Below are 19,082 nucleotides of genomic sequence, written 5' to 3'. Positions count from 1 at the left end.
ATAGAATTAATGTAATAATATTAAATTTAATTATATATATGATTGTAAATATCAGTGTAATGTCTGTTTTAATTCCAATTGTAAATATCTATATAATATAATAATGTGATGTATAATTAATATTAATCATTTCTATATTTGATTCAAGGGGGTTTGATTTTGCAGATTATAAATATCTATAAATATAATAATGTGATGTAAATATCTATATAATTAATATTAATTATTTCTATATTTGATTCAAGGGGGTTTGAGTTTGCAGATTGGTTGAAGACGACAATGATGGATGAGATTTGTTTGAGATGAGATTGAATGCCTTCACAAAATTTTTATTTTATTGTGCTATACCAACTATTATTGGTAATTATTATTTTTTTAAGAATTTTGTTTATAAAAAGACAATTGTTGTACAACCCTTATTGATAACTAAATTTAAGTTTACAAATGTGTTTAAAAAAAGATAATTGTTGTCATCATTACTCAATAAAATTTAACATTTACACTAAAAAAATATTAAATTTCTAAAATTTAAGACCTCTATATTTAATATTTTTTAAGTACTAATAATAATAATTATTTAAATATATAATTTAAATTAATTATAAAAAATTAATACAGTCCAATACAACACAAAATATAGCATCAAACATTATATAACATTATTATAATACAGTACTAATGCAATACAATATAATACAATATACATATATTAAAATAATATAATATAACATAATATAATACAGTATACTAAACATGCTCTATATAGGGTTTAGGTTGTATTGCATTAAAGTACATATTGTACTTTTAACTTTTATTATTCAATAAATTATAGTAAATTTAATAAAATATTGTATTACATTGTATTGCATAAATAATCATATTAATAAACCTAAATATTTTACAAATAAATGATAATATATTATTTTAAGTAATAAATTATATTTTAAGTAATAAATGATAATATATCAATACAATAAATTATATTTTTAAGTAATAAATATAAAATATTAATAAACCTAAATATTTTACAAATAAATGATAATATATTATTTTAAATTCATTTCATAAATTTATTTTAATTATTTGCTTTAAATATGTAAAAAATATTTTTAAATTTATTTAATCATTTATTATTTACTAAGATACTAAATTTAAATATAAATTTAAATTAAACAAATATACTAGACATTAATAAATAAAAGTAAATTTATAATTTAATATTATTTATATAATTATATACTACTACATTTTTACCATATAATATTAAATTATACTTTATTATAATAACTAATATATAGAAATAAATAATATTATAACATAATTTATTAATATGTATTTGATTATTTAATAATTACTTTCTGAAAATTAATAAGAAAACCCTAAATATTAGTAAATTTAAATAATATTAACTTAATTTTATATTAATATAAAATAATATAGATACCTTAATAATACAATTAATATAATATAATATATATAATAGAGCGTAACAAATGTATCTTTTTAAAAGTTTTATTAAATATCAATTAAAACTTTATTTGATATCGGCGGCTGAAGGGTTGACACCTAAATTGGAGTTACCTTCTAAACAAAATGAACTTACACAAATTTAAGTATGATAAAAAAGATTTCTAAGAAAAATTGGCTCGTGCATTTATGAGAAGGAAAGAAAAATCAGACTCTGACTAAAATGGTAACGTATACCATGTGTACGATGGAATGGAAGGATATTCCAAATTGATTTCTGCCCATTGACCAAATTTTCCTGTTGAAAGCGATGAACCTAGACATATTATAGGATGCAATGCAGACGTTATTTGGATAAACAATTTCAAATAGAGCAAACTGCCAAGCTACCAACCGCCAAAAATTGAACCAGAAACCAAAGAAGTCACGGGTCGAAGGAAAGATAAAATATTAACTGAGAGCGAGCGAGAAAGCAAGAAACGAAATCATGGCGGCTAATGATAAGGTGAAGTACGGCATCATAGGCATGGGAATGATGGGAAGAGAGCACTTCATCAATCTGCACCATCTCCGCAGCCAAGGCGTGTCCGTTGTCTGCATAGCTGACCCTCATCTTCAATCTCGGCAACAAGCCCTCAAATTAGCTAACGCTTTTGACTGGCCCCTCAAGGTACGTTTCTTATTTTGTGTAAAGTAATAACAGATTAATTATCAACACCAGGGCCGGTACAGTTATCTCAGCGGAGAGTTTCATGTAGGTTTTTCCGGGGCATCAAGAGCTACTGGACAGTGGACTTTGTGATGTAGTGGTCGTGTCGACTCCGAACATGACTCATTACCAAATTCTGATGGATATTATCAACCATCCAAAGCCTCATCATGTGCTCGTTGAGAAACCGTTGTGCACGACAGTTGCGGACTGCAAAAAGGTTGCTACAATGCTATTCATTATTTTTATTTTTATATTGGAATCAAGTGGAACTGTCTCGTCCTTTTCGATTTTGATTCTTTGGTCAAATTCCATGCCTTTGATTTTTTTTTTTTTTTTATATATATAGCACGATGAATCACCCTCCATTATGAATCCAGGAAGAAGCTTTCATTATAGTGATTCACCAAATGAATGATGTTAACTATGTTGCAATTGAAGATTCTTGCGTTTTCGTTAAAAATTTGTTTGTATTAAACCCTCAAAACGCCAAAACCCATGATGTTAATAAAAATATGATAACTTGTAAAGAAGGGATAAAAGTGAGAAAGGGATTATTTTTATTATTGTTATTCAATGCATGTTGATGTTTATTCTTTTCCTCTCTGAAATATTTGATCAATTTTGTTATGTTTTGGAAATAGGTTGTTGAAGCTGCCAGGAAGAGACCGGATATATTGGTTCAAGTCGGACTAGAGTACAGGTACATGCCACCTGTTGCTAAACTGATACAAATAGTTAAGAGCGGATCTATTGGACAAGTGAAGATGGTGGCAATCCGAGAACATCGTTTTCCTTTCTTGGTTAAGGTAAATTGTGCAACTCAAAATTGTGTTCTCATTCTAGCCTTTTATCTTATTGGCCTGCAAATTCTCTAGGTCAACGATTGGAATCGGTTCAATGAAAACACAGGGGGTACTCTGGTGGAGAAGTGCTGCCACTTCTTTGATCTGATGAGGCTCTTTGTAGGTTCTAATCCCATGCGTGTGATGGCTTCTGGAGCTGTGGATGTCAATCACAAAGATGAGATGTACAATGGAAAGGTAACTTTCTGTTAATTGGTATTTCATTATATGATAAAGAGACCATAAAGTTCATATTTCTTGCAGAAGTTTGGAGACTTGTTTAGTTATGGGTTATAGTATTTATGGAGGCTGACAGAAAATGGGATCAATGGAACTTTGTGTTAGTTAAGGCAATAAAGGATGAAGCAAAGTTATAAATAAGGGATTCAGAAAGCAGATTCTCGTTTACTTTTGGGGTGGGGGGGAGAAAAATTGAACCGTCACTCTGCAATTAGTATGCAGTTGTTTGCTCAAGTGCTGAAATTAGCTCCTGCATTTAGGAGGCTGAATAAAAAAAATCCTATTACAGAATCAATACTTAAAAGAGATATGCTTTTATATTGATAACGAATCGGCTTTTACATCTATGAAAGAGTCAAGTGTCTTTTTATCTATTCATTGTCTTATGTAGTCCATTTAAGTATACAACTTTGTGTTTAAGGGCTGAAATTTGTAATATTTCCATTTACTAGGATATTATTTTTTTTTGCTTAAGATGCTGTATTCAACTTCTCTTTTTGGTTTCAATAAATTTTTAATCTAGAAAGTGCTTTAGCATAATGATTTCAGGTTCCAAATACTAGTTTGGGCTTTTATTCATCATTTTTTTTTTTCTTGGAATTTGATTTGTTTCAACCTTCAGATAACTAATTTTTCAGCTGTTTACTTGGTCTTGCTTTTAACAATTCTAGTTGTGGTCCAGGTACCAGACATTATTGACAATGCATATGTTATCGTGGAGTTTGAAAATGGTTCTCGAGGGATGCTTGACCTTTGCATGTTTGCTGAAGGGAGCAAGAATGAGCAAGAAATAGTTGTTGTTGGTAACACTGGAAAGGTAGAATTCTCTCCCCCACGCCGTCTCTTGCATCATTTTTCAACCATCAGTTGCATCTTTTGTGATTTTTTCATTTATAAGTATGGTTGAGTATGTGGGTGGAAGTATGTTCTTTCTGATTCTAAATTTAATTCATACTATGAGTTTGTAAACAGGGCGAGGCCTTTGTTCCTGAGAGTATTGTGCGGTTTGCCACTCGAGAGGCTGGGAGAGAAGATGTCCAAACTTTAAAAGCCGAAGATGACCGGATAAAGTGGGTTGTTTTCCCTCAGTTTCATTTTTATTTTTTGGCGTCGTTGAATTGAAATAGAAATCGATTTATTTTTCAGATATGAGGGGCTGCATCACGGATCTAGCTATTTGGAGCACCTAAACTTCTTGTCTGCAATTAGAGCCAAAGGAGCAAAAGTCCCTGCTGTGGATTTACAAGACGGCTTGATTTCAGTTGCTATAGGAGTTGCGGCACAGCTTTCCATTGAGAAAGGCCGGTTTATTGCAATTGAGGAAGTCATGGAAGAACTTAATTGCATAGCTTCTGCTTGAGGTTTAAACAAAATGAATAAATGTCACTGGTGGTGATTCTTGTTTCTTGTGGTTGTGCTCCTCCCTCTTTTCCTGAAGTTCAAAAAGTTAAAAACTGCTTATCCTTCCTTGTTGGCTAATTTTTTAAAAAAAAACAAAAAACAAAGACCTGTCAAATGCTTATTTACAATTTTCTGGATCTACTGTCCCCACAAATCTTCAATTCACTTCTTTTGTTTCCCTTCAGGGCTTACTGATAAAGCATAGTACTCTGCACTTGCGCAAATACGAATGTCTGAATGTGCTGTCGGCTGCGATCTGACGGATGTGATTTGTTTTAAGAGTTGGACTATTATCTCCTCATAAATTTCATTTTTAATTATATTTATTTTATTTTTGAAAATATTCTTTTTTTTATACGAATGTCAAAATACTCATTTTATTTATTGTTAAAACTCAAAGTATTGTTATATTTTTTTAATTATTTTTAATTTTACTATTACTCTACATACAAATTAAAAAATTATATGGGTAATAAAATTTTTTAGTGTTAATTATTAATTGAAATAACACATATTTTAAATTATAATTTCAAAGTAATTTTAAGTATAAAAATATTTAATCAATAAGAAATCAAAAGATAACAATAGATTATTCTAAATTTGTACAATTTATTTTAGTTAGATAGGAAGTAACATATAGATTTTTTTTTTTTTGGAAAATGATTGATTATGAATTAATTGTAATTTTATTTAAAGTGGGGTTTTGTAAGAATAATGTAGAGGTGCCAATAGCTCCACTCTATTTTAAACTGTGAATATTGATTTTATAAATTACCGATTGTGGAGAGACTCAAACTTAGACGACTTCACATATGGCAAAATCCTCAAGGATCTCGTGAAGTTCTATCCCAAATGAAGTGAATATTAAATAATTTTTGAGAAAAGAGAAAAAAATATCCTTAAATTTTTAATGGGTTAAGGTTTAATTTTATATTTCTCGTCTTAAATTTTATTATATGTAAATATTTTTTAATTTTTATTTTATTAATTATAATGTCGGTTAATAACTTTTCTTTTTTATTTTTACTTAATATAAAAAGACAAAAACTAAAAGAAAATTCCACAATATAATTCTTATTCAACCCTAAAACATTATTATTATTTTTTTCTCTTTTAAGGTCCTGCTCTTTTAAAACTTTTTTTTAATTTTAATATTATTTCAAGATATTGTTTCAAAATTTTGGAGTTTTTTAAAATAATTTAAATATTTTTATAATATGGAGATGATTTTATTTAAATATGTAATTTTTAATTTGCTCAAATTATATATCAATACCTACTATAAAATAAGTAAATGAAAAATGAAATAGGGATGGAGAAATCATTTCCCACATGAAGATTTTAATCTCACCCCACTAAATTTATTAGGGAATAAGGTGAGGAATAGAAGCGAAATTTTTAATGAGACTTGTCACGGGATGAGTGTTTGGCGTAACCGGGATGAGTGTTTTGCGTAACGCATGAGTGACTTTAAATATAGACGAACAAGACGGTCACCTAAGACCCCAAATTTTAGAAATGCCTCATTTTTTTAGTATTAGTAATAATTATCTAGTTAATAAAGATTTTTTTTAAAAAAAAATTATGTATGGTAGAAAAGCCTATTAGACATCTCTCTAATTAATAATTATTATTTTTATATAAAAACCTATAATTGGTTATCTTATTATATTCTATTTGAAAATGATATTGTTCTCATTTATTCGTTTGTTTATTTTTGTATAATTTGTAATGGTTAATTTTAGATTTTGTTTTTGAAAATTTTTAGAATCTTCTTGATTATTTGTTGAAATTCAAGAACTAAAATTGAAATGGATTTTCAACTCTTTTTTGTTTTATTGAGTATTGAAGTTGCTAAATAAAAAGAGGTCTCATAAAAAAAAATTTGCTTAAGGCCCCTAATACTCTAAATCTGCCTTGGCGTAACGAACCTGTGCGGCACTTAGACAATTCTTGCCAAAAGTTAGTAAGCTTTTGAGCTTATCGACTAGGTAAGTCTAGAGGTTTTCGAAAGAGTTAGAGAGAAGAGAACAATTGAGTCGAAAGAAGAAAATGGTATTACTCGCAAAGTGTTTACAAGAGAGCTTACAAGAGTGCATGAGTTGCTTGCTCTTACCTTGATACTCAAATGTCAAATGTCATGCCCTATTTATAGGAAAGCTTGCCGAGCTTTAAAGTTTTAGAAAATTCTACCAACTTGCCGAAATATCTAGATATTTACATGTGCTACAAATGTGTAGAGAATTCTAAATAGGCAAAAACTTGAGATGTGCTAAAATTTATTTGAAAATTCTAGAATTGGGCCAAGCTAGCACCTTTGGCCTAATTTTGGGCTTTTTAGCCTGAAATTGTGGACACTTAAGCTAGGAACTTGGGCGGTCCGTAACACAAACCTCCCCATTGAAATACAAATGTGCAACCCAAGAGAGGGGGTGAATTGGTATTTTAAAAATTATCCTAATAAAACCACACAATAATCCAATCTAACGCCTTAATAAAATCGAAAGCAATAAGTTCAATAAAAACACAATAACAAATGAGTAAAAGAGAAGAGAAACAAACACACAAATTTTTACGTGGTTCGGTAATCCCTGCTTACGTCCACGCCTTCAAGTGATCAAAGCTTGAGGATTTCACTATGCAAACCTTCCAAGGCTTCAAATATTTACAATTGATTTCAAGGAGTTCAATAAACCTTTACAACAAAGAGATTATCTCTCAATCTCTTCGCTCAAGTGTCTCACACATTCAAATACTCACAATTAAGATGAGGAATTGAAAATTACAATAAAAACTCTCTCAAAGAGTAGATATACAAATTGAAGAACAAAAAATGATTCAAGATTTTATGATTTGCGAAATGAGAGCTCAATGAATGTTATGTGCTTTTTGATTTTGCTTGCGAGAGAGTTTGAAAATGAATTGGATGTGAATTTATATAGTTTGAGCTCAAAAACCAGCTGTTATACACATTTTGGTAATAAGCGGCTTACCATTTATGGACATCCGGTTAGCTGCTTAATGTTACCGTTACAGCTAAAATTTGAATTTTTGAACATGCGGTATGCCGCTTGTGAAATCCGGATAGCCGCTTGCTATAATAACTGCTACAATGAACTATTTTCTAAAATTATAGTTTAACCCCAAACTTTATATAATTGTATTATGACCCAAAACATTATGAATATTTGTAAATAAGTCCAATTTCAGAATTTTTAAATATTACTTTATAATCCCAAAAATTTTTTAAATTATAATATGACCCAAAATATGTGAAATTATATAATGACGTAAAATAATTAAATATTTTCAAATGGGTCCAAATCTGAAATTTAAAACAATATTTATTAAAGTCAAAGATTGTAAAATTCTTTCATTTTAGTCCACAACTTGAAAAGCAGCTTAACTCCATAAAATCATTTTCTTATTATAAAAGCACAATACATAAATCTTTATTTAATCAACATATGTGGTTTGTTATCATCAAAATCAAAATCAATAGTCATATAGGCTAACACCCGCCCCACCTCACCTCATTGTCATCCATAACTTTACCTTAGAGTTAAGAATAGAGATTGGAGATGTCCATCAACTCAATCCAAGTATTATTGAAACAAATGTGATATTCAAATTATTTGTGAGATAAATCTATACCATATTGTAAAATTTTAAATCATATCACAATATATCCAATTTTAGAATTTTTTTTTTTTTCAAATTACCTGTCTAGACCGTTAGCGACTTAGCGGTTAGTCCGGCTTCCCGCGTTTCTAAATTTTAAGTGAATCCTTGGTGCGCGTTTTAAGTAACCTACGCCCACTGTTCCACTTAGCAATGGCACTAGCCATATTCACTTCTATAAATATGCGGCGGTTTGCCGCGCATTTGCATAAGAATTTTATTTTGCCGTCCATAGTGGAAGCGAAATGGAAGACGACGCAGGAGAGCAATCGAGCTTCGTGACTGGTCTCATCCAGAACCGAGCTAAAGAGGTACTCTCCGTTTGCCTCTGAGAAAACTCACTAGAGCGAAAGAAAATTTTGTTTCCGTTTTGCTTTTCCATTAGACGCGAATAGCACAGAATGCTTTGTTCAAGTTAATCTCTACCACGATCGTGATTCTTGCTTCACTTAATCCAGTCTCTAGTTCTAATTTCACATTAAAAAATAAAATCAGTGCTGTTATTCTGTTATATTTCTCGTTGCTCTTATATTTAATTAATTATTTTAAAAAGATATTTTGCTAAAATGATTGCATGTGATTTTATTTCAATACGATCTCTAATGCTTATTTTTATTTTCTTTTCCAAATTCCAGGGCTTATTTATCCATCTATAGGGTTCTAATTTGGTTATCAATTACAAAATAAGAAGATCGATAAATTCTTGCAGTGACTGAGAGTAAAATCTTTGGTCATGTTTCGAATTTTATCGGCTATTTTTTGAGATTCTTAAATGGAAAATTGACGAACGTCTTGCGAGAATGAAGGCGGTTTCTATACAGTATATGGTTGTCGACTTTCAAATGTACCTAGGGTTTATTGACAGAAAGCCAAACAATAGAAAATAAATTGCAGAATATAAATTTAATTATAAAAAACGATCAATAATGCTCTCAATTTGAATTGCAAGAATATTCTTGGTTATTTCATCACGTCCATTCCAAAAGCCAAGTTTGTGGATCTAGTTTTCTTCTGATTCCTAGCAGAGGTTTTGAATTGAAATTGTAGTATATGGATTTATTAATTATTACTAAAAATTTAAACTTAACATCCACCTGGAAAGAGAAGAGATCTTTTCTTCTCAACTACCTCACAGTTCCTATAGTATTATATATATAGACTTTCTACTATGATGCCAACTTTCCAAGCACCAGAGTTGCAAGTGTGTTGCATGCTAAAATCTGTTCCTTATTCCAATGCTGTGTTACAAATGATACTGACTCAGGCTAAAAATTCAAAGAAATGATTAACATTTGTTTCCATTGCTTGAGTTGGATTTTAACCATCTAGAAAGCTTGGAATGTGGTCTTTGAAATTCCAAATCTATGAATAATTATCTTTATTCCAATTTTTGTATAATCAACGAAACACCTTTACTTTGTAGCTAATGTTTCTCAATGAACCTCCCAGATTAGTTAAATTTCTACTTAGGTACATAATGCTTAAGTATAAGACCAATTGTCTGAACAGGTCGGGGTAGCTGCTTTTGACTTGAGGTCTGCTGCACTGCATCTTTCTCAGTATATTGAAACCAGCAGCTCATATCAGAACACAAAAACTTTACTGCACTTTTATGATCCCACGGCCATCATTGTTTCTCCGAACAAACTGGCACCTGATGGAATGGTTGGAGTATCTGAACTGATAGATCGATTTTATCCTTCAGTCAGAAAGGTGATGACCCTTCACAATTAAATTTGTAGCTCCTATCTCTCTCAACACATGTAATTGCATGCCTGTCTCAGTGTTTACGTGATGGAGGAAAAATTTACAATAACGTGAGTACATATTTACATGTTTAATGACTAATACCAGCTGTTGATTCAAGCAGGTAGTTATGGCCCGTGGTTGCTTTGATGATACCAAGGTTATACTACTCATGCTTGACAGGTGCTATAGACTGTGGGTGCCAACAGTTGTGTCTTTTTGATGAAAATGTCATTGTGCTTAATCTTCCAGGGTGCTGTGATGATTAAAAACTTAGCGGCCAAGGAGCCCTCTGCGCTTAGTTTGGATACATACTACAAGCAGTACTACCTCTGTCTGGCTGCAGCTGCAGCTATTATAAAGTGGTATCAGATCTTTATTTTTACATATTTGTGAAAAAAAAAAGAGTATGTTTTTGTTCCAAATCCATAACTCCCTCTGGAAGGCGCAAAACTGTTAATGTTCATCTTAAAGCATAATACCCTAATGTCCAAATCTGCACATTCGAACTCTTCTCCATGTGCAATGTGAACATGTGATTTTGCAGTGTGTGATGTAATGCACACATGGAAAAATTTGGTTTACATCCAAGGAAGACCTCAAGTAATGTCGTTGCTTTGAATTATCTTGTAATATTGCAGTTTTAGCAGCTGTCTTGTACAAATCTTGTTCTGTAGACCTCTTTCACCTTTCTGCTTTTGAAAAGTTTCAATTTCTTTTACAGGATAGAAGCAGAGAAAGGGGTCATTGTCACAAACCATTCTTTGTCGGTATGTGTTTTATAAAATTTGTTGTTGACTATGAGAAGTTTATTTTAATGCTTTTGGATACTTTTTCTGCAAGTGGAAACATCTCTTGTCAGTATTCAGCCACAATGTTTTGTTTTTGAGAAAAAAATAATCTGACAGAAAACACTTGTGCTGAATATTTGGCAAAATATTTTACGTGAACGAGTCTTTGTCAGAAAAACTTCTTCTGCACCTACCCCTTATTATTTTATGTGTCTCTTTACTTACATTAATGGATTATTCCAATTATAAGATATTACTCTTAAGGATTTTCTTCAAGTGTATTTCTATGCGTGCATTGAGAGTTTTCTTTAAGATGTACAAGTTTAGCATGCCCCTATTGAGAATTTTTAATCTTAACGTATATTAATAGTTATGCAGATTTTTCTTTGAATGAATGGCACAGATGTGTGATGCCAGATAACCTTCCGTGAAGGACTTTTATTCTCTTGTGTCTTTGGTTAATTTTCCTCTGTTTTGGGAAGGATGCTATCCTTTACCGTTATGTTCATCTCATTTTTCTCAGGTTACTTTTAATGGATCATTTGACCACATGAATATTGATGCTACTAGGTAAGCTTGCTTTCCCTTCTGGAAGGCTTTATTTAGTATAGCATATATTATGCAAATCGGATTTATGTTGGTAGTTTAGTATAGAGAAAACTGATATTTCACCAGGATAACTTCGACTAGAAATCTGAGCTGAAGTTTGATTTTCCTTTCTGCTTTTTTGGTAATTTAACAGTTGAGTTTTATGGCAGTGTCCGGAATTTGGAAATCATTGAGCCACTGCACTCTGCCCTCTGGGGCACAAGCAACAAGAAAAGAAGTCTGTTCCATATGCTCAAGACAACTAAAACTATTGGAGGGTATGTAGCCAGTTGATAAGCTCGCTGATGCAGTTTGTCTACTTGGTAGCTGTTTCAAATATTTCCTTTATTGATTTCTGCAAATATCAATTCATTTTTTTTTCTGTGTAAATAACACCTCACTGTGTTATACATTTGTGCATAAACACACAAAGACAGACACAGAAACATACAAACTAGCTGTTTTTTGGTCTGGGGGAGCAGGTGCAGAGGGTTGTTCATAAATCATAATGTAGTTTAATGATAATTGCATAGCAAGTGAAAGTTTTCCTGCCTTCCTTTTTTTTTTCCCTCTCTCTTTGCAACTTTTGTAGATCAAAATTATTAATGGGTGCCTTATGGTATTTCTTCTTCAGAACAAGACTACTTCGTGCCAATCTGTTACAGCCTTTAAAAGATATCGAAACAATCAACACCCGTCTGGACTGCCTGGTTAGTTTTTCTTTTGGAGGTTTTCCGACTGTTCTGATGGAGCTACAGTAAATTATCTGTCTGTTTAAGACAACTTTTGTCTTAAACCATTCTCAGTTATCCTTTCATGTATATGTTACTGCGAGATGCTACTCTTCCTTGCTCATCATGCACCATCAACTTATGAGAGAAGAATATCTGTTTGAATGAAATGTTGCCCTTATTCTCAAAGTTTGTTATTGTTATCAGACCAAAACCACAGGCATTATGGTGCTGATAGCTCAGGTTGAATTTCTTAACCAGCTGGATGTAAAATTCGAGGATTAAAACAATTAAGTAGCAGATATCTGCTTAAATTCTTGAATGAAGTAATCATTTTAATTTTTGTTCACTTTCTAGTTGCTGCACAATTGCTTATTTAAATTTAGTTTCTGATTTAACATGTTTTAAAGCCATAACATGTCCTTCTCAATATTTGATTCCAGGATGAGCTGATGAGCAATGAACAACTGTTCTTTGGACTTTCTCAGTTCCTGCGTAAGTTTCCGAAAGAGACTGGTAAGCAGAAATGAAAGGAAGGAATTTTCATTTATTCTGGAGAATTTTCTGAATGTAAACTTATAAACTCTCTCAGATAGGGTACTTTGTCACTTCTGCTTCAAACCGAAGAAAGTTACAAGTAAGGTCCTGGATGTTGATAATGCTAAAAAGAGCCAAACATTGATATCAAGCATTATTCTACTTAAAACCGCTTTGGATGCCTTGCCTTTACTTGCAAAGGTCAGTTTATATGTTTTCCTGTGTACTTAGTGATTCTAACTGAACTCAAACACATCTTCATGTCCATGATTTTCATAACCTAGGTGCTTAAGGACGCACAAAGTTTTCTTCTTGCAAACATATACAGGTCGGTATGTGAAAATGAGAAGTATGCTTCCATTAGAAAGAGGTATGTTGAAAATCATTCTCCCATTCATGTCACTGTATGCTGCTTTTATGTTTGCAGACGTTGCTAACATGTAAAATATTTACAACATCTTTTACATTTATTTCAATAAAGACTAATGCCTTTTGTTTATCTTTTTTCCAAAAGCTTGTCTTTCATGGCCAGAGATTTTTCCCTCTGCTTTATCAATTACTTAAAAACATATCCCGTGTCTTTCTGACATTACTTTTTTTAAGTCTTATTAATTTATCCTTAGTCAACTTTGTATTTATTTCAGTCCAAATATCACTTTGACCTTGCGATTATGAAGCCTTTTCTGGTGCATCATTAGTCCAATTGAATATGAAGTTTATTTTAAAATTGCTGGCCAGTCAGGAAAACGATAGCCATGGTTTATTAATGTTGCTGATATTCTTTCTTGCACCTGTTAAAACTAATGAAATTCTGAGAAGATACAACCTGAAATAGAAGGAATTAAGGGAAAAAGATGTGTCCTCAAATGTAAGCAGTTCAACCAAATTTATATGATAATGATGGTAGCGACAATCGTGATAATTGCTCTGTCTGATACTACAGAAGTTTTACATCCTCATTCTGTTGAGATTAGGAGTCTATAATATTAAAAATACCAGTGTGTCATTTGTTTATGCTATAAATTTAAGTTCTTTTCTCATTTGTAGTTTTACATTGTTTTATGAATACTATCATTTATGTGCTATCATAACTTGGCTGACAATAATTAACTTGGCTTGTTTGTGAAAAATATCTGCTTTTTGTTTTCTTTTTCTTCATGTAGAATTGGAGAGGTAATTGATGAAGATGTGCTTCATGCACGGGTTCCTTTTGTTGCTCGCACACAGCAGTGTTTTGCTATTAAGGCTGGAATTGATGGTCTTCTGGATATTGCTCGGAGATCATTCTGTGATACCAGTGAAGGTTTGTTAACGAGCTCTGTAATCAAATTTTGCCCCCTTTTCTCTTTTTCTCTTTTTTTTTTTTTAATTTTTTTCCTGTATTATTTGTGTCCCCCTTTTGTCATCTACTTTCCCTTTTGATGTGGTATACACCAATCTAAAAGCTAATCCAAATTAAAATGACAGCTGTACACAATCTTGCAAACAAGTATCGTGAAGAGCTCAAGCTGCCAAATTTGAAGCTCCCTTTCAATAATAGGCAAGGCTTTTACTTAAGCATTCCACATAAAGACATTCAAGGAAAGCTTCCTAGCACGTTCATTCAGGTTACAAATTAAAGCCTTCAACATCTACTCCGAATGTATGATATCTCCTCATTAATTATTTTTTATTTTTATATGTTTTTTACGTCATTAAGTAGGTCGTGAAACATGGAAACAACATACATTGCTCAACTTTGGAACTCGCTTCCGTAAGTATGAACACCATTTGAACAAGTACATATCCATGAAGTATTGATTGATGATCTTATTTGAAACCACATATTTAATCAGTGTAATAAATTGGTGGATGATTGTACTACATGCTAATTAAGTTTGCATGTATCTAATTTTAAGTAAGAGGTATGCTCAGGGGATTGTAACTATCAGTGAGTTTGGTAGGAACATCAATTTTGGCTGTAAGTGCTGGAAATAAATTTCAGGTTGCAACCATGACACTACTGGGGAAGAACATATATTGGGAAAACAATAACAATCCTAGCAGACCAACTTAAAATGCAGCATGTTCTTACCTTCTTGCTTTATCTGATTTTGATAGTATTCAAAAAAGGTTTTTTATAAAAGTTTCTGATGTGTTGATCAATGTCAGCTTTTTATTTACTCAAAATCAAGGTGGATATAATGAGAATCTATAGCAACACCTGGCATTCTACATGAGATTGTGAGGCCATGTAGTTTTATTTGTGTTAATATCAGTATGTTACCTCATGTATGTATTGCTTGGGCAGTGAATTATTATTTCCATCTCAAATATATCTTCATATCTTTCGCTTTATTGCATGAAATTTGCAGCTGAATGTCAGAAATAAGTCTGCAGCTGGCGAGTGCTATATACGAACGGAAATTTGCCTGGAAGGTTGTGATAGACTTACTAAGTTCATTAGAATGGGGTGAATTTCAGTTTACTTTCTTATTAAATTTATTATCCACAAATACCTTCAAACTATTATAAATCTCAACTTACCCCTAATCATCGTTCAAAAGATAAGGATAAATTAATGGAGTGGTGATGAAAAATTTATTGTTTTTAAATGATAATTAGAGATAAATTGAGATTTACAATAATTTATGGGATATTTTGAGAATAGTTAACATACTAGGGAGTAAACCGAATTAACCCTTGCATATTCATGAATTCTTAATACTTCCGTTCATAACAGCTGGAATTTTTGCTTTTTATTCAGTAAAGTGCTCAATTTTTTCACAAGCTCTTGCCTCCTGATGCATGGGGCCTGTTTTATTAAGCAACAGACTTTTACCTGCAAGATGGATATATGAAGGAAATCAAGGAAAATTATCATTTTTTACATTTGGATTTTCAGTTGGTAGATGATGTTCTAATCAATGTTGGGGAGAATGGCCAACTACAGCACTTTTGGCTGCTTTATTTGTTCTTCGTGTTATCTTTTAGTTGAGTTGATATGGATAAAAGGGTTAGTTCAGTAATGATTAGTAAGAGGATGACGAGTTGTGACTAATGTCCTACATTGTTCTCTGATACCATGCATATGACATAACAAATTCGTTGCATACCTTTGCAGCTATGTAATAGCATATCCTCCAAACGTATTTGCCTTCTGTTAAAGTTTTTGACTGTATATTCTTGTGGCATCTTATAATTTTTTCTTTAGAATATTGTGATAATTTAAATTTTTATCTACATGCAGCATTGGTAGATGCCATAAGGGAGGACGTCTCTGTGCTCACACTGCTTGCAGAGGTCCTGTGCCTATTGGATATGATTGTTAATTCATTTGCCCATACAATATCAACTAAGCCTGTTGACAGATATACTCGACCACATTTTACAGGTTAGCAACTTTCTCTTTTTGCATCTTTTTTTCTGCTCTTCAGAATTGAGACTAGTGAATGCTTGATCATGTCACACAGAGAATGGCCCACTAGCAATTGATGGCGGAAGACACCCTATCCTAGAAAGCATACATAATGACTTCATTGTACGTTTATTTAACGTTTATGTAACTTTTTGTTGAGGTTATTTCTAACAGAGGACCAGTTTAAGAATTTTTCTTTGTTTGATTTTTCTTGAAATTCTAGGGAGCTCTTAATTGCTGATTGATTGTTTCTTTTGCAGCCCAACAATATCTTTATTTCAGAAGCAGCAAACATGGTGATTGTCACAGGTCCAAACATGTATGAATGTATTCCTGCATGGAGTTGATGTCATCTGATCCATAGTGTTTTTTACTTTTTCATAAATTTTACCTTCCATCTAGATATTATTTTTTTCCCCATATCTGGCTAAAGAATAGTCTGATTTAGGACTGGATATTCCTTCTGTTTGATACTATCTATTGTTTCCCACAGGAGCGGAAAGAGCACTTATCTTCAACAAGTCTGTCTCATAGTTATTCTTGCACAGATTGGATGTTATGTTCCAGCTCACTTCTCGACAATAAGGGTTGTTGATCGCATATTTACAAGGATGGGTACAGTGGATAATCTTGAATCAAACTCTAGCACGGTGTGATTCCAAACTCCACTACTGCAAACTCTTGATTCTGTTCTCTTATATATCACCTCAACCTAACCAAAGTTAATGGAAAACACTTTTTTTCCTGTTCCAGAGACTTCTTTTTATTTTCCTCGCATTTGTTTAACTGCTTTTTAGAAGTTTTGATGGTGCTGGTTTCATTATTTAATGAATTACTTGTGCTACAGTTCATGACAGAGATGAAAGAAACAGCTTTTGTTATGCAGAATGTGTCTGAAAGGTAAAACACTAAAGGATGGCCTGATTCGCTTGCAATATGCAAGAGTTTTAAAAAATATTTTTCATTGCTTAGGAGTCTGATTGTCATGGATGAGCTTGGAAGGGCTACTTCTTCCTCTGATGGATTTGCAATTGCATGGAGCTGCTGTGAGCATCTCTTATCACTCAAAGCGTAATCACTTTTCCGACTTTTCCATTACATATCTTTGATCTGTTGCAAAAGTTGAAAAGCATATCTTTAATCTGCTAGAGACAGCTAAAATATTGTCCATGTTTTTGTGGGCTCTGCTTTCTTTTATTCCTTGTACATGAATGTTGAACATGCCATATATTTGTTAGATTTCACAGAATAATTCATGATATATGTGTGTGAGTAACTGCGTGCTCACTCTAGGGGCAGCCTTTCCTTCAATGTGTAGAATTATAGAATGTCAGCTAACTGCAAAGTTGTGTTACCATTCATTTGCATGTTATCCATAAAACTGGTTTGAAGCCAGAGATGACCTTGAAGTCTTTTTTCTTGTGGATGAAAAACTAGGCATACACTTATTGATTCCCACCAAACATCTCAGATTTTTAACGATTGTTGTTCTGTTTCATCCTTGAAGGTTCCTCAAACTGACAAACTTTATTTTCAAGGATTAATTTATCTGCCGTAATTCTCAGGTATACTATATTTGCCTCACATATGGAGAACCTATCAGAGTTGGCAACCATCTATCCAAATGTGAAAGTTCTTCATTTCTACGTTGTTATAAGAAACAACCGTTTAGATTTCAAGGTGGCATTTCCTTGGTGTTCTCATTCTATTTTTATATTTTGGCTGATTCCACTGACTGATACTGATTTAACTTAATCCAGTTTCAACTCAAGGATGGCCCAAGACACGTCCCACACTATGGCCTTCTATTAGCCGAAGTAGCAGGATTACCAAGCACAGTGATTGAGACCGCCAGAAGCATAACGTCAAGGATCACCGAGAAGGTAACAATTTCTATTTCTATTGAGCAAATACCTAAGCTTTTAATTTTTCACGTCGACTGGAATTTGTGTTCTTTGTTCTCTCACTTTATAAATGTTGACCAACGCTTTGAGATTTTTAAGAGACAATGAAATCCAAATGTTATAAATGCGCTGGAAGAGTAAATCAGAAGTCGTTTAGAGTGGCAGTTGTCAGATAACAAAGAAAAAAACTTCTATTTTTGAATTCTCACGTCAGAACATTCAAAATATGGAGTGCAGAAACCTAGTTGTCCCCGCTATTGAGCTCATCAGTATGGTAGTCTAATCTCTAATACCGTTCATGCACAGGAAGTAAAGCGAATGGAAATAAACTGCCTGCAATATAAACAAATTCAGATGCTTTACCATGCAGCTCAACGGCTCATATGCTTAAAATACTCCAACCAAGATGAAGAATCAATCCGACATGCATTGCAGAATCTGAAAGAAAGCTTCATAGACGGAAGGATCTGAAGTTTCTGACTAAAACAAAACAGTTGCTCGATCATTTGCCATCCTTTCCTGAAAAGGATGGCAACGGCCGTGGCTTAGCTGCGAAACACTTTTCCTTGGGAATTAAGCACGACTTTTGTATGTCCTGAGGCACCAAAATAAAATCTGCTATTCATGCCAATTTTAATTTGACATTAGTTGGAAATTTAGTGGGTAGAAACTCTCAAGTGTGAAAATAAGATAACCCTCAGAGAATGCTTAAATTTGTGGCTTTGAGCTTCTAATGGGGTATTGAAGATTTTGGAAGCCAAAAAGTTGAAAAATAAATAAAAAATAAGAAAGCATATGTTTGTAATGAAGCATATCCATCGACATTTTGCAGCTTTAATAAAATTCAATCCGTGCCATTGCCAGGTCATTCAGAAGTTCAGAGAAATTCTCAAAGGATTACTTGCCGGATTAGAAATGAAAGCAATCTAGAAAACGCAATCCCAGGCACGGCAGCAGAAAAAATTGGCTGTGCACGAGGCCAAGCTCATAATTGAAAATTGAGCCAAAACTTAAAATCTGCTAGTTCAAGAGGTGATAAATCACA

General features: G+C 32.4%; 2 protein-coding genes across 7 annotated transcripts; both read left to right on the top strand.

The window, feature by feature from the left end:
• The first annotated feature begins 1,843 nt into the window (after positions 1 to 1,843).
• LOC102623738 (uncharacterized) lies at positions 1,844 to 4,743 on the top strand. The gene is made up of 7 exons (XM_006477097.4): positions 1,844 to 2,137; positions 2,226 to 2,396; positions 2,821 to 2,985; positions 3,055 to 3,219; positions 3,944 to 4,078; positions 4,234 to 4,331; positions 4,408 to 4,743. Exons 1-7 carry the CDS (start codon positions 1,955 to 1,957, stop codon positions 4,619 to 4,621), a joined length of 1,131 nt encoding a protein of 376 aa, XP_006477160.2. The 5' UTR covers positions 1,844 to 1,954; the 3' UTR covers positions 4,622 to 4,743.
• A 3,771-nt stretch (positions 4,744 to 8,514) lies between these two features.
• Positions 8,515 to 18,915, top strand: LOC102623441 (DNA mismatch repair protein MSH4). Of its 6 annotated transcripts, none has more exons than XR_008053341.1 (24): positions 8,515 to 8,654; positions 9,853 to 10,056; positions 10,214 to 10,249; positions 10,342 to 10,454; positions 10,814 to 10,859; positions 11,404 to 11,450; positions 11,639 to 11,746; positions 12,103 to 12,178; positions 12,643 to 12,715; positions 12,792 to 12,937; positions 13,021 to 13,106; positions 13,900 to 14,039; positions 14,204 to 14,343; positions 14,439 to 14,489; positions 15,091 to 15,154; positions 15,966 to 16,109; positions 16,189 to 16,256; positions 16,394 to 16,452; positions 16,627 to 16,783; positions 16,981 to 17,033; positions 17,106 to 17,179; positions 17,699 to 17,759; positions 17,894 to 18,016; positions 18,348 to 18,491. XR_008053341.1 is itself a non-coding variant. In XM_025098790.2 (24 exons), the coding sequence occupies exons 1-24, from the start codon at positions 8,589 to 8,591 to the stop codon at positions 18,506 to 18,508; spliced, it is 2,325 nt and encodes a 774-aa protein (XP_024954558.2). In that variant the 5' UTR covers positions 8,515 to 8,588; the 3' UTR covers positions 18,509 to 18,915. The 6 variants fall into 6 exon arrangements, 3 of the variants coding, with proteins under 3 accessions (XP_024954558.2, XP_006477159.2, XP_052293896.1); XR_008053340.1 differs by having other exon boundaries at positions 18,344 to 18,491; XM_025098790.2 differs by having other exon boundaries at positions 17,106 to 17,204; positions 18,344 to 18,915.
• Positions 18,916 to 19,082: the final 167 nt, after the last annotated feature.

Source organism: Citrus sinensis, chromosome 3 (assembly GCF_022201045.2).
Source record: "Citrus sinensis cultivar Valencia sweet orange chromosome 3, DVS_A1.0, whole genome shotgun sequence".
Taxonomy (NCBI): domain Eukaryota; kingdom Viridiplantae; phylum Streptophyta; class Magnoliopsida; order Sapindales; family Rutaceae; genus Citrus; species Citrus sinensis.
This window is presented reverse-complemented; position numbering and strand designations above follow the sequence as displayed.

Coding starts and splice junctions, on each gene's coding strand:
- LOC102623441 (XM_006477096.4), top strand. CDS start 8,589: ATGGAAGACGACGCAGGAGAGCAATCGAGCTTCGTGACTGGTCTCATC. Junction 8,655..9,852: donor TCCAGAACCGAGCTAAAGAG/GTACTCTCCGTT, acceptor TTGTCTGAACAG/GTCGGGGTAGCTGCTTTTGA. Junction 16,110..16,188: donor TACTCGACCACATTTTACAG/GTTAGCAACTTT, acceptor CATGTCACACAG/AGAATGGCCCACTAGCAATT.
- LOC102623738 (XM_006477097.4), top strand. CDS start 1,955: ATGGCGGCTAATGATAAGGTGAAGTACGGCATCATAGGCATGGGAATG. Junction 2,397..2,820: donor CAGTTGCGGACTGCAAAAAG/GTTGCTACAATG, acceptor TTTTGGAAATAG/GTTGTTGAAGCTGCCAGGAA. Junction 3,220..3,943: donor ATGAGATGTACAATGGAAAG/GTAACTTTCTGT, acceptor GTTGTGGTCCAG/GTACCAGACATTATTGACAA.